We start from the raw sequence: 13,520 nt of genomic DNA on the forward strand, positions 1-13,520 counted from the left end.
CGCTTCTCTCTCTTCCTTTTGCATTAATGGATAATCAAATGCAAAAGGAATGCATTTGATTTATTGATTGACTGTCCATTCTGCTTCAAGAAGTGCCCCCTTTACCTTCTCGCTCATGTTTTAGTATGTATGTACTGTACTATAGAAAATGTTTACTTTTTATCTATAAAGAATAATATACCATTTTATATGCTGCACTGCAGGAGAGAGTTGGTGATCCTGGAATACAAACGCAGTGAATGCATGAAGGAACTTCAAGAACTAGAGCTGGAACTAGAATCTATACGGCAGCAATGTTCCAGCACACACAGCGGTCAGATAACAAGCTTTCAGTATGAGGTGCAGTCTTAAAATAGAGAAAAATAATATTTGTACTTTTCTTCTTTGTAACTTAATATAATGTGAATGAAATCTTCCTAATACTCAAATCACAAATTGTTATTGCATTTCTTTCAACAAGATCTCCTCCTTAACTACGGAACGGGAGGAGTTAAAAGCTCGCATTAGGCACATGGAGGGCAGCATTTCATTTATGGAGCGCCAGGAACTGGAACGACAGCTCAACAACATCAAATCAGAACTGTTCTCTGAGCAGAGGACAGCCAGAGCCAAGATAGAGAAACTACAAGAGGTGAGGTCATAGAATCAGCAGATAGGCTTCAGAATGGACATCATACAAAATCTGACATTGCTTTTATGAGCAGACTGTACATATTAATGCCCGGTACACACAATGAGATTATCGGACGAATGATCGTCCGTTGTTTTTTTACATGCAAATCTCAGATCGAATCTGATGAGTTTACTGAAGTACCGAAGATTTTCGTATGACAGAATAAAAATTCGGAAGTGATGTCACCTGTTGTATTGCATTTTCGAACGACAGCTGTACTGATTAAACGAAAAGCGTACGATCTGGCATTGTACGAAAAAGTGTTTTTTTTTTATTAAAAGTCAGCAGCTACAGTGTTTGTAGCTGCTGACTTTTATTTATTGTTTTGTACTAGCTTAAGAATCTCATATATTTTTTATATACATAAAATTTGTAATGGCTCAGCACTGACTCTATTAGGTTGCTAATATGTAATTGATATATGCTAATCGTGTTAATATATTTATTTATCTTAAGTGTCATTTAACAGAGTGCTTTTCTCATTAAAAGTAGTATCACAATGACAGATTGTTACTGATATCTGCAAATAAACAATAATGTTTAGTGCTTGGCTGTAGGACCCTCGTCCTGGCTATGACCTAAGCCACCACTAGTTAGGAGAAGTTTTAGTGGACCTCAAAATATGTATTGGGAATATCCCCTGAATCCTGTTCTAAATTTTTTTTTTTTTCTGATCTCAAATGGTTTTCAGAATTTGGAAGAGTCACAGTGTAGACTGGAGGAAACCAGGGCAGAGTGTGCAGAAAAGCAGGGAACAAATAAGCAGTTAAAGTCTCAACTCCGTGAACTGGAAAAGAAGTTTGAGACCCAGATGCAGGTAGGACCATATGAGGCATTCTGATATTGTATATATTTTATACCAATTCAACTGGGAGCTGCAGTCTTGTAAATGGCAGTTTATGGTCTGAATCTATGAAGCAATGCAAAGGACAATGAGAAATGGCATAGTGCGGAAATTCATAGTAACCAAACTGACTTTAATTTGTTATAGGCTATATATGTTACTGCTTTCTTCACATTTTCACTGCTTAAAGCGGGGTTCCACCCTAAAGTGGAACCTCCGCTGATCGGATCCCTCCCCCCCTCCGGTGTCACAATTGGCACCTTTCAGGGGGGAGGGGGGTGGAGATACCTGTCAAAGACAGGTATTTACACCCACTTCCGGGCATAGACTCCCGTGGGAGTCTACGCCATTTCCTGTCCTGCCGCGCTGTCTGCTGGGACACACACGGGTCTCAGAGACAGCGCAGAGAATTCCTATTGCGCTGCGCGACTCGCGCATGCGCAGTAGGGAACCGGGAAGTGAAGCCGATTCCCTTCACTTCCTGATTCCCTCACCTAGAATGGTGGCGGCAGCAGCCGAGGGCCGAGCGATCGATCGGCCTCGGCTGCCGGCATCGCTGGAACCCGGGACAGGTGAGTGTCCATTTATTAAAAGTCAGCAGCTGTAGTATTTATAGCTGCTGGCTTTTAATATTTTTTTTTTTTGGTGGAATCCCTCTTTAATAAGTATGTTGGTGGATCAGAATCAGTTCCATCTAGATGACTTTACTAGACTACACCAAATAGCACCGAGGTTGCTGCCAGTGTTCTAGTTAAAGCGGACCTTCAGTAATTTTTTCAACTTTTCATCTATTAAATCTTCTGCCCTTGTTATTTTAATTTAATATTTATTATTATTTATTAAGTTATTTTAACTTTTGATAGTAAAACATTTTTTTTTCTGCCAGTAAATACTTTATACAGCCCACTTCCTGTTTCTTGTGTGGTCATTAGCCCAGGCTTATGACGACATGCACAGTTCTCTCTCTCATTCTCCTAAGAGTTTGTCAGGAAGGGAGGGGGAGTCATGAGAGGGCCAATGAGAGCTGCAGAGCTGGAGGTGTGTGTCTGTGTAAATTCAGGAAGTGAACAGGCAGCAGATGCAGCTGCCCACAGTTAAAATGGTTGCAGCCAGACTTGGTGGACGGAGATTTCTGCAGCACATTTGGCAAGTACAGAGTCACAGTATATATAAAATAATATGCAAAGTGGTTGGAGGGAAACTTCAGAATGGCAAAGATATTTTCATTACAAATTATGTGAGCAGACTGCAGTTCCTCTATAATTTGTATCTAAACCCAAGCACATTTTTGTATTGTGTTGCAGCTTACCAGTCCTTAGACATGGTGGCTACATTTGTTTTCTTTTTCTAGGCCAAGTACATGTTCTGCAAATTTTTGTGTACTGAACTGAAACCTTAAACAATGTTACCAGCTTACCCAGCTATCTCATGCAAACTCCCCCATGTTATGAAAATGAAGAGAGGGAAAGGATTTGTAGTCCAAGAAAAAGGAGAGCAGCCTAGGGTGACAGCATTGCTCCTCCACAGAAAAATATTGCAGCCACTAGCTCTAAGAATTGGCAAATTCATTAACCGCTTCCCGACCAATCGCTGCAGTTACACTGCGGCCGGTCGGCTCCCCTGCACGAGCCATCTTAGCTATACGTTGGCTCGCGGGGCTGGAATAGCAGGCGGCGCACGCCCACTGCACAGCGGGGGTGCCGATGCTCGTGGCCAACGGTTGCAATGACCGCCAGCCACCAGCGATCGTGAGCAGGAGACCAGAACAGGGACGAATGTGTGTAAACACACACTTCCCTGTTCTGTTCTGACAGGAGTGACAGATCGTGTGTTCCTATTAGCTAGGAACCATGATCCGTCACTTCCTCTAGTCAGTCCCCTCCCCCTTCAGTTAGAATCACCTCCCAGGGAACACAATTAACCCCTCGATCGCCCTCTAGTGTTAACCCCTTCACTGCCAGTGACATTTTTACAGTAATCAATGCATTTTTATAGCATTGATCGCTATATTAACCACTTGCCGACCGCCGCACGACGATATACGTCGGCAGAATGGCACGGGCAGGCATATGGGCGTATATATAAGTCCCTGCCTGCCCGCGGGTGGGGGGCCCGATCGGGCCCCCCCCCCGGTGCCTGCGGCGGTCGGCATTCCTTCGAGAGCGATCCGGGATGAGGGGGCGGCCATTCATTCATGGCCACCCCCTCGCGATCGCTCCCGACGAATAGAAATCCCCCGTGACATCACTTCCTCTCCTGTAATGTAAACACAGGAGAGGAAGTGATGTATTCTCTCCTCCGTGTCGGTATTTTTCGTTCCGACACGGAGGAGAGCGGATCGGTGAGTTGCACCAACACTCTACACACACAGTAGAACATGCCAGGCACACTCACACCCCCCCTTTACCCCCCTTTACCCCCCCAATTACCCCTGCCCCCCAGTCACAGTGACACCAATGTCATTTTTTTTTTTTTTTTTTTGCATTGGTGTCATTTGTGACTGTAATAACTGTTAGGGCAGTTAGAGTTAGCCCCCTTTAGTTCTAATGTACCCCCCTAACCCCCCCAATAAAGGTTTAACCCCGTGATCACCCCCCGTCGCCAGTGTCACTAAGGCTGGGTTCACATTGCAGCGGTTTATGAGAACGAATGTGATTCGCACCGCACTGCAGTGCAAATCACATCCGATCTCTGTGCGATTCGAGTTCAGCCATTCGCCGCACCCGCCGCAAATTCGCACGGGACCCTTTTTTTGGCCCGCAGCAGAATCGGATAGCATGGGTGTTCACACCATGCGATCCGAGTTTGCAGATCGCACTGCGATATGCGAACTGATCTGGGGGTGTCAGTAACATTTCACTGACACTCCCAGCAGTTCGCATAGGGCAGTGTGAACTGCCGCCGGGAGGCATGCGATGCGGGAACCCGCCGCGGATTCGCGGCGTTTCCGCATCGCTCCAGTGTGAACCCAGCCTAATAAGCGATCATTTTTCTGATCGCCGTATTAGTGTCACAGGTGACGCTAGTTAGGCAGGTAGGTATTTAGGTTCACCGCAGCTTTTTATAGCGCCAGGGACCCCCATATACTACCGCATAAAGCCCCCTGATTGCCCCCTAGTTAACCCTTTCACCTGTGATCACCATATAACTGTTACAGGTGACGCTGGTTGGTTAGTTATTTTTTTATAGTTTCAGGGCACCCGCCATTTATTACCTAATAAAGGTTTAACCCCCTGATCACCCGGCGGGTGTCATTTGTGACTAATAACTGTTAGGGCAGTTAGGGTTAGCCCCCTTTAGTTCTAAGGTACCCCCCTAACCCCCCCAATAAAGGTTTAACCCCGTGATCACCCCCCGTCGCCAGTGTCACTAAGGCTGGGTTCACATTGCAGCGGTTTATGAGAACGGATGTGATTCGCACCGCACTGCAGTGCAAATCACATCCGATCTCTGTGCGATTCGAGTTCAGCCATTCGCCGCACCCGCCACACCCGCCGCACCCGCCGCAAATTCGCACGGGACCCTTTTTTTGGCCCGCAGCAGAATCGGATCGCATGGGTGTTCACACCATGCGATCCGAGTTTGCAGATCGCACTGCGATATGCGAACTGATCTGGGGGTGTCAGTAACATTTCACTGACACTCCCAGCAGTTCGCATAGGGCAGTGTGAACTGCCGCCGGGAGGCATGCGATGCGGGAACCCGCCGCGCATTCGTGGCGTTCCCGCATCGCTCCAGTGTGAACCCAGCCTAATAAGTGATCGTTTTTCTGATCGCTGTATTAGTGTCACAGGTGACGCTAGTTAGGCAGGTAGGTATTTAGGTTCGCCGCAGCTTTTTATAGCGCCAGGGACCCCCATATACTACCGCATAAAGCCCCCTGATTGCCCCCTAGTTAACCCTTTCACCAGTGATCACCATATAACTGTTACAGGTGACGCTGGTTGGTTAGTTATTTTTTTATAGTTTCAGGGCACCCGCCATTTATTACCTAGTCTCACTAGTGTACCCCTAAATTTAGGGGTGTCTACTTTCCAAAATGGGGTCATTTGGGGGGGGTTTGTGCCATCTTGGCATTTTATGGCCTTCAAAACTGTAACGCCCTTAGAAAGCCTGAAGGCGGTGCTTGGTTTTCGGGGCCCCGTACGCGGCTAGGCTCCCAAAAAGTCCCACATATGTGGTATCCCCGTACTCAGGAGAAGCAGCAGAATTTATTTTGGGGTGTCATTTCACATATGCCCATGGCATGCGTGAGCAATATATCATTTAGTGACAACTTTGTGAAAAAAAAAAGTTTGTAATTTTCCCGCAACTTGTGGCAAAATATAAAATATTCCATGGACTCAACATGCCTCTCAGCAAATAGCTTGGGGTGTCTACTTTCTAAAATGGGGTCATTTGTGGGGGTTTTGTGCCATCTTGGCATTTTATGGCCTTCAAAACTGTAATAGGTAGTGAGAAGTGAACTCAAAAATGTACGCCCTTAGAAAGCCTGAAGGCGGTGCTTGGTTTTCGGGGCCCCGTACGCGGCTAGGCTCCCAAAAAGTCCCACATATGTGGTATCCCCGTACTCAGGAGAAGCAGCAGAATTTATTTTGGGGTGTCATTTCACATATGCCCATGGCATGCATGAGCAATATATCATTTAGTGACAACTTTGTGAAAAAAAAAAAAAAAAAAAAAAAGTTTGTAATTTTCCCGCAACTTGTGGCAAAATATAAAATATTCCATGAACTCAACATGCCTCTCAGCAAATAGCTTGGGGTGTCTACTTTCTAAAATGGGGTCATTTGTGGGGGTTTTGTGCCATCTTGGCATTTTATGGCCTTCAAAACTGTAATAGGTAGTGAGAAGTGAACTCAAAAATTTACGCCCTTAGAAAGCCTGAAGGCGGTGCTTGGTTTTCGGGGCCCCGTACGCGGCTAGGCTCCCAAAAAGTCCCACATATGTGGTATCCCCGTACTCAGGAGAAGCAGCAGAATTTATTTTGGGGTGTCATTTCACATACGCCCATAGCATGTGTGAGCAATATATCATTTAGTGACAACTTTGTGTAAAAAAAAAAAAAAATTTTTTTTTTTGTCATTATTCAATCGCTTGAGGCAAAAAAATAAAATATTCAATGGGCTCAACATGCCTCTTATCAATTTCCTTAGGGGGTCTACTTTCCAAAATGGGGTCATTTGGGGGGGTTTTGTACTGCCCTGCCATTTTAGCACCTCAAGAAATGAGATAGGCAGTCGTAAACTAAAAGCTGCGTAAATTCCAGAAAACGTACCTTAGTTTGTAGATGTGACAACTTTTGCGCAAACCAATAAATATACAATTATTGACTTTTTTTTTACCAAAGACATGTGGCTGAATACATTTTGGCCTAAATGTATGACTAAAATTGAGTTTATTGGATTTTTCTAATAACAAAAAGTAGAAAATATCATTTTTTTTCAAAATTTGCGGTCTTTTTACGTTTATATCGCAAAAAATAAAAATCGCAGAGGCAATCAAATACCATCAAAAGAAAGCTCTATTTGTGGGAAGAAAAGGACACAAATTTTGTTTGGGTACAACATTGCATGACCGCGCAATTACCAGTTAAAGCAGCGCAGTGCCAAAGTGTAAAAAGACCTCTGGTCATTTACCAGCAAAATGGTCCGGTCTGAAAGTGGTTAATGCCAATGGTCCCAAAAATGTGTCAAAATTGTTCTGATATGTCCGCCATAATGTCGCAGTCATGATAAAAATCACAGATTGCTGCCATTACTAGTAAAAAAAACTAATAATAATAAAAATGCTATTAATCTATCCCCTATTTTGTAGACGCTATAACTTTTGCACAAATCAATCAATATGCACTTATTGTGATTTTTTTTTCCAAAAATATTTAGAAGAATACATATCAGCCTAAACTGAGAAAAAATTTGCTTCTTTAAAAAAAAAAATGGGGATATTTATTATAGCAAAAAGTACAAAATAATGTGTTTTTTTCAAAATTGGCGCTCTTTTTTTGTTTATAGCGCAAAAAATAAAAACTGCAGTGGCGATCAAATACCACCTAAATAAAGCTCTATTTGTGGGGAAAAAAAGAACTGTTTGGGTGCAATGTCGCACGACCGCGCAATTGTCAGTTAAACCGACGCAGTGCCGAATTGCAAAAAGTGCTCTGGTCAGGAAGGGGGTAAATTCTTCTGGGGCTGAAGTAGTTAAAGGAGTACTAAAATCAAATTCTTTTCCTTAATTATCAATAAATAAAGAGCAATAATCACTGATACAAATTTTGGTAAAATATTTTTTCTCACTTTCAAAACTTGTGCATATCCTCAGTCCATGCCTGCTGTTTTTTTGTTTTTTTTGCATCTTCATATCAACCAGCAGGGGGCGTGATCAACTTTCTGCTGATTGCAAAAGTAATAGAACACATCCTGGACACCTTTTGGACGTGAATGTTCCAAAAAGGTAGCAGGACATTGCTATGAAGTCTGTGCATCAAATGCTTAAATAAATTCCAAAACCTGCTTCTGGATCAGTAATCAGATAACTAATCAGTACTCTCTCAAACAGCAGATACATGCAAGTGATTAGCCGTGGATGCAGGCAGTCTGCAGTCAGGGCCAATCACTTGCATGTGACCGCAGCATGAGTGATTAAATAAAAGTGGGTGTGAATAGCTGTGAGAGCCAGTGGCCTCACATTACTTTGAGTGGGGCTGCCTACTCACAGCTAATCGCTGGAACCTCCGCTAAGGTTCTTACAGGTAATCGTGGGCAGAATGCATTCGCAAGTGCGAATGCACCCTTACACTTTCTGATCTCAGCGCATCTGAATGTGTGACTATTAAAGAGAGATATTGAGATAGCAGAATTAATTGTAGACAGGGACATAAATTAAATTATTTAAAAGAGAAGTATGGGATTCATGAAAAAAAATACTCACCTAGGTGGGTGCAATGCTACATCTGTCCTCTGCCAGCTCCAGACCAAGAACTGAGCGATCAAACACCACTGATCGCTGAGTTCTTGGTCTTCAAGCTGCAGAGAACTGGTCTCTATCAGTCACTGGCTCTCTGCTGTGCCCCTCCAGCAATCACTGGAGCGTCGAGCTGTGGAGAGGGCAAGGGCAGTTGGTTAAGGCTGTCAGTGGATCACTGAGAGGCTGAGCCAGCTGTCAGTCCAGGCTTCTGGGTGGATACCGACCATATGGTTGGAATATTTTCAGAGCCTGGACTGGCTTGACAGTGGACTTTAGCTGGGCTTTAGGAGAAGTTCAGCCAAACAAGCTTTGGCTATACTTCTTTAAACGTGAAGCTTATATGTTTTTTTTACTTTAGTTGTGCTTTAAAGAATATGTAAACCCAACATTTCATATTCCTGATATGTGACTGCTATATCATGTATTTGTATGAAAACGTATCCTGTTCTCTTTGTATTGCTTCCCTTGTATGCAATACTTGGTCTTCCTGCCAGTCCCTCTGCTTTCCTATTAAAAACTGACCACGCTAGGCAGGAGAGCACAATTTGGTCAGATTTCTGGCTGGGTTGAAACTCAGCCTGCTCTCCTCCAATGGTCAGACTTGTGCTGACACACCCCTCTCTGCACAGTCATTCACTGGGAAAATCAGTGTACTGCTGTTTCTCCTCCCCCAGCTCTCTAAAATCTTTATGCAGCTGAAAACAGAGGGTATGTCATCAGTTATAAAAAAGGGGGGGGGGGGTATTTATAGTGTTTTTAAATGCATACATACAAGTTTTGCCTTTCATTTCTATTATAAACTGAATGTATTGTTTTACAGGGTGAGCTTTTACGTATACTTTAACTCAGTTAAATACAGTCATTTATAGAAGAAGGCAGTGTGTGTGTATGTGTGTATTTAGGAGTTTAGGAAAGCTTGTGACATACAGTTTTTAAACTAGTTCACTGATTTCATTTTGTAGTCATATTGAATTTTTACCAGTGAAGTTTGTCCATATTTGGCTTGTTTAGGCAGTCATTAGTTTTTGACATTGTTTACCCTTATGGCACCTAATATCCAGTATAGAGTATGTCCAATATATGTGGTGGTATGCATTTTGTTAGATAGCCCTGAACTTCTGTCAGAAATCATGAATCAGACTGAGACAGAAGTACAGTTAAATCACACTTGTTTAATAATAAAAGTAAATAGAACAAACATAGTCAAAACATAGCCAAATTTTGTTCACCGGTATGGATATTCAAACAAGCCAGAAAGTCAGGAAGCCAGAGATCAGCGTAGGGGAACAGCAACCAGGATCTGGAGCCAGAAGGAATGTCAACCAAGCAAGTCTTTAACAGGAATGCAGGAGATAGTCTCTGTGATGTTGACCAAGGCAAATGCAGAGATCATCTGGGCTGAATGGCTTAAGTAGGCAGGACTGACGAGCAGGATATCGTCAACAGGGGAGGCACTGTGGAGAGATAGGAGTTGGCAATTAGCTGACAGCTGAGCGGCCAGCTCAGAGGAAGGAAGATCTGAGTCCAGCCCTGACAGTACCCCCTCAACGACCCCTCCCCCTCGGAGGACCACCAGGCTTGAGGGGAAAATGTCTATGCAAATCACGGAGAAGGACAGGGGCATGTACGTCCGAGGATGAGACTCAAGAGCGTTCCTCCAGACCGTACCCATTCCAATGCACCAGGTACTGTATGCGCCCACGGAACCTACAGGAGTCAACAATGGACTACACTTCATACTCAGTTCTCAACCTGTACAGAGTGAGGACGTGGCACTGAGGTGGTAAAGCGGTTGCAGACCAAAGGTTTTAATAAAGAGACATGAAATACATTTGAGATACGCATATCAGAAGGAAGGTCTAATTCGTAAGCCAGTGGGTTAATTCTGCGAAGAATACGGAAAGGCCCAATAAACCGCGGTGCGAACTTCAGTGAGGGAACGCGAAGTCGGAGGTTGCAAAATGACAGCCATACTCTGTCCCCAACCTGGTAGGAAGGCGCAGGCGTCAGCGGTCAGCATGGAGTCTGTACCTATCATTAGCATGTCGCAAAGCCTCCTGGACTTGTGCCCAAGTGGAACGAAGACCACGGAGATGCTCCTCTAACGCAGGAATACTCTGCGGAACAAATGAGTCCGGCAACATGGAAGGTTGGAAACCATAGTTTGCCATAAACGGGGACAATCGGGAAGCAGAATTTGTACTTTACATGGGGACTGTAGCTTTCTGCCAGCATTGAGCTATAGCTATTCTTGCTGCTAGAAACAGATACCGTATTCATCGGCGTATAACACGCACTTTTTCACCCTTAAAATAGGGGGAAAATCGTGTGTGCGTATTATACGCAGATATAGGCCGCCACCGAGGGGAAGGAGGGGACAAGCGCTGCGGAAATAGAGCTGGATGTCCTGTGTACTCGGCTCGGCTTGCAGTTACGCTCAGTCCCGCCCCAGGAACATCTCCTATTATTGAAGTCCCATTGGACTGGGGTTATGTCCATCATAGGATCCAGGCCAAGGGACAGGACTGGGCGTGACGCCGAGTACACAGGAGATCCGGCTCTATTTCGGCAGCGCTCGTCCCCTCCTTCCCCTCGGTGGCAGCCTATATTTTGGCAAGGCTGATTAGGCTGCAGATGGGCACTGATTAGACTACAGATGGGCACAGATCAGGCTGCACTGAAGCTGAAGATGGGCATTAATCAGGCTGCATTGATGCTCACTGACCAGTATTTTGCTTCAAAGTGGTTTATTTAAAAAAAAAAATTCCTGAAACTTCCCTCTTAAATTGGGGTGCGTGTTATACGCCGCCACGTGTTCTACACCAATAAATACGGTATCTGGTCATTTTATTGCAACATAGGTGCCCTTTTATCATACCTGTTGTAAGATACAAGTCTGTGTATATAGTTTTCCTTTAGGGTAGTGCCTAGATTTCTTTTTCAACTTGTATACATCTTCAACTGAACTTTCATCATTTGTATATGCATTTATTGGATATTATTATTGTTTGTTTTCACTTTGCCTCCGGTTAAGAAATGTAAATCATCATAATACAGCTAAATTAGGTTCTTTAAAATTGACAAAATAAGTAACAAATCGCAGCTGAACTGATTTACTGTTGACATATACACTATATGGCTGAACAATTGTGGACACCTGACTATGACAAATACACTACACAACTATATTAATAAGTTCATGTGTTTCCATTGAAGGGCACTGTTAATTCTAGTGTTTACAAAGACATTTTCTTTTCTGTTTCAGCATGATTGTGCCCCTATGCACAAAGCCAGGTCCACGAAGACATGTTTTTTTTAGTTTGGTTTGAAGGAATTTAAGTGCCCTGACTTCAACCCTATTTGACACCTTTGGGATGATTGAGAATACCAATTGTGAACCAGGTCTTCACTTCCTACATCAGTAACTGACCTTACAAATGGGCTTTTGAGTGAATGGACACAAATTCTGACAGACACCAAAAGTGACCCTCTTATAGGCATGATGGTCAGGTGCCCACAAACCTTTGGCCAAATAGGGTAATAATTTAAATGTAATTCCATGACAATGTTTTTAATGCTGCAAACATATTTTAACTGTACAGATTCAAGAGGAAGAAGCCATAAAACAGCAAGAAGCATTTACTCAACAGATTGATGAGCTAAGTAGCCAGGTCAGAGATCAGAGCACAAGAATAGCTTCTCTTGAAAAGATTCTTTCTGAAAAGGAACTGGACCTACTGAAACAGAGAGATGTCATATCATCTATAAGGGCTGAAAAAGAAGCCCAGGCATTGGGTACTGAAGCATTAAAGGAGGAGCATGGCAAGCGTATTGCTGAACTGCAGATTCAGCATCTACAGGATAGGGTAATGCTTAGTTAATAAAAGAAAACTATAGTGTCTGCTGTGGGTGTGTACATGGGGGTGGGGTCAGGTTTATTACATACACATGCACGGGAGTGATGTCATAGTGATTCCAGACATATTTTATAATGAGCTAGTTCATTATGCCTTTACCTTCCAGGTTGTTTTTTTTGTTGTTGTTTTTTTTGTTGGGCATACAACCGCTTTAAATGTTTTTAAACGGATGTTTGATAAATGAATATATATTTTATATATAGATATATATAGATATAGATATATATCTATATCTATATCTATATATATATATATTTACCCAAAAATAAACATTTGCTGTGTACCCCTGTATTAACGGATTCCCAGACCACAAGGGGTTGTCTAAAGAGAGAAACAGGTACAGGCTGTTTACCTTCAGACTCTCTTTTTGAATGGAACTTCCCATGACCTGTCTATACAACATAGGTAGAGGGAAGGGGAGTAAAGCTGGCCATGCACATAGTTTTTTTTAGTTTTTTTGCTCAGCCAACAAACGAGTTGGATGGAGGAATCCCCCAGCTGGGACATATTTCATAGCAGCCACTGATCGAGAAAATGTTTGTAATTTGTCCCCTCAATAGAAGTTAATCAAACAATTGGCTTTTGTCAAGTGGTTATGGCCACATGCTGATAGAAATTTGTCTCGTTTTGATCAATGTATGGCCAGTTTAAGGGATGAATCACTCCTGAGTTATTGTGAGTACATTTTAGCTTGAGCAACTCAGTGCTCACTCCGACAGTCTAAGGTATTTCTATATTACATATTAGCTTTTTATAGTTGTCTGTGTCCCTGTTGCAGATTTTCCATAACTTTCTGTCTGTTGAAAGTGTGTCAGTAAGTGGGAGATAGCTCTGCAATGGAGCCCTAGATAACAGTAAGAACCCAACGGTTCCAGTACCACTATCTATATTCAAAACAAATAAAATGTTGTTTTGAATTACATTTTGATTCTGACCACAATACCTACAGAAAATATATAAAATATTATACTCATGCTAAAGGAGAATGTGGTAGGGAAGTCGATTTTTTTTGTACAAGCTGGTAGATGACACACAGTAGCTTACCGACATCAAGTCAAGTACTTGTGTGCAGGCCCGGACCAGGCATTTTCCCTGTGGGTCGGGGGCCCCTTGGGCTGCA

At 43.2% G+C, this 13,520-nt stretch overlaps 1 protein-coding gene across 1 annotated transcript in view; it reads left to right on the forward strand.

The window, feature by feature from the left end:
* Positions 1–13,520, forward strand: part of LOC143941236 (uncharacterized) — an 84,934-nt gene that overhangs the window by 35,601 nt on the left and 35,813 nt on the right. The window contains exons 9-12 of the mRNA XM_077463284.1: positions 204–339; positions 461–631; positions 1,365–1,490; positions 12,086–12,349. Of these exons, the coding sequence (XP_077319410.1) occupies positions 204–339; positions 461–631; positions 1,365–1,490; positions 12,086–12,349 (697 nt within the window). The remainder of the gene's footprint in view (positions 1–203; positions 340–460; positions 632–1,364; positions 1,491–12,085; positions 12,350–13,520) is intronic.

This window comes from Lithobates pipiens, unplaced genomic scaffold, assembly GCF_037356315.1.
Source record: "Lithobates pipiens isolate NorthernLeopardFrog02 unplaced genomic scaffold, aLitPip1_a1.2 Scaffold_3, whole genome shotgun sequence".
Lineage (NCBI taxonomy): Eukaryota > Metazoa > Chordata > Amphibia > Anura > Ranidae > Lithobates > Lithobates pipiens.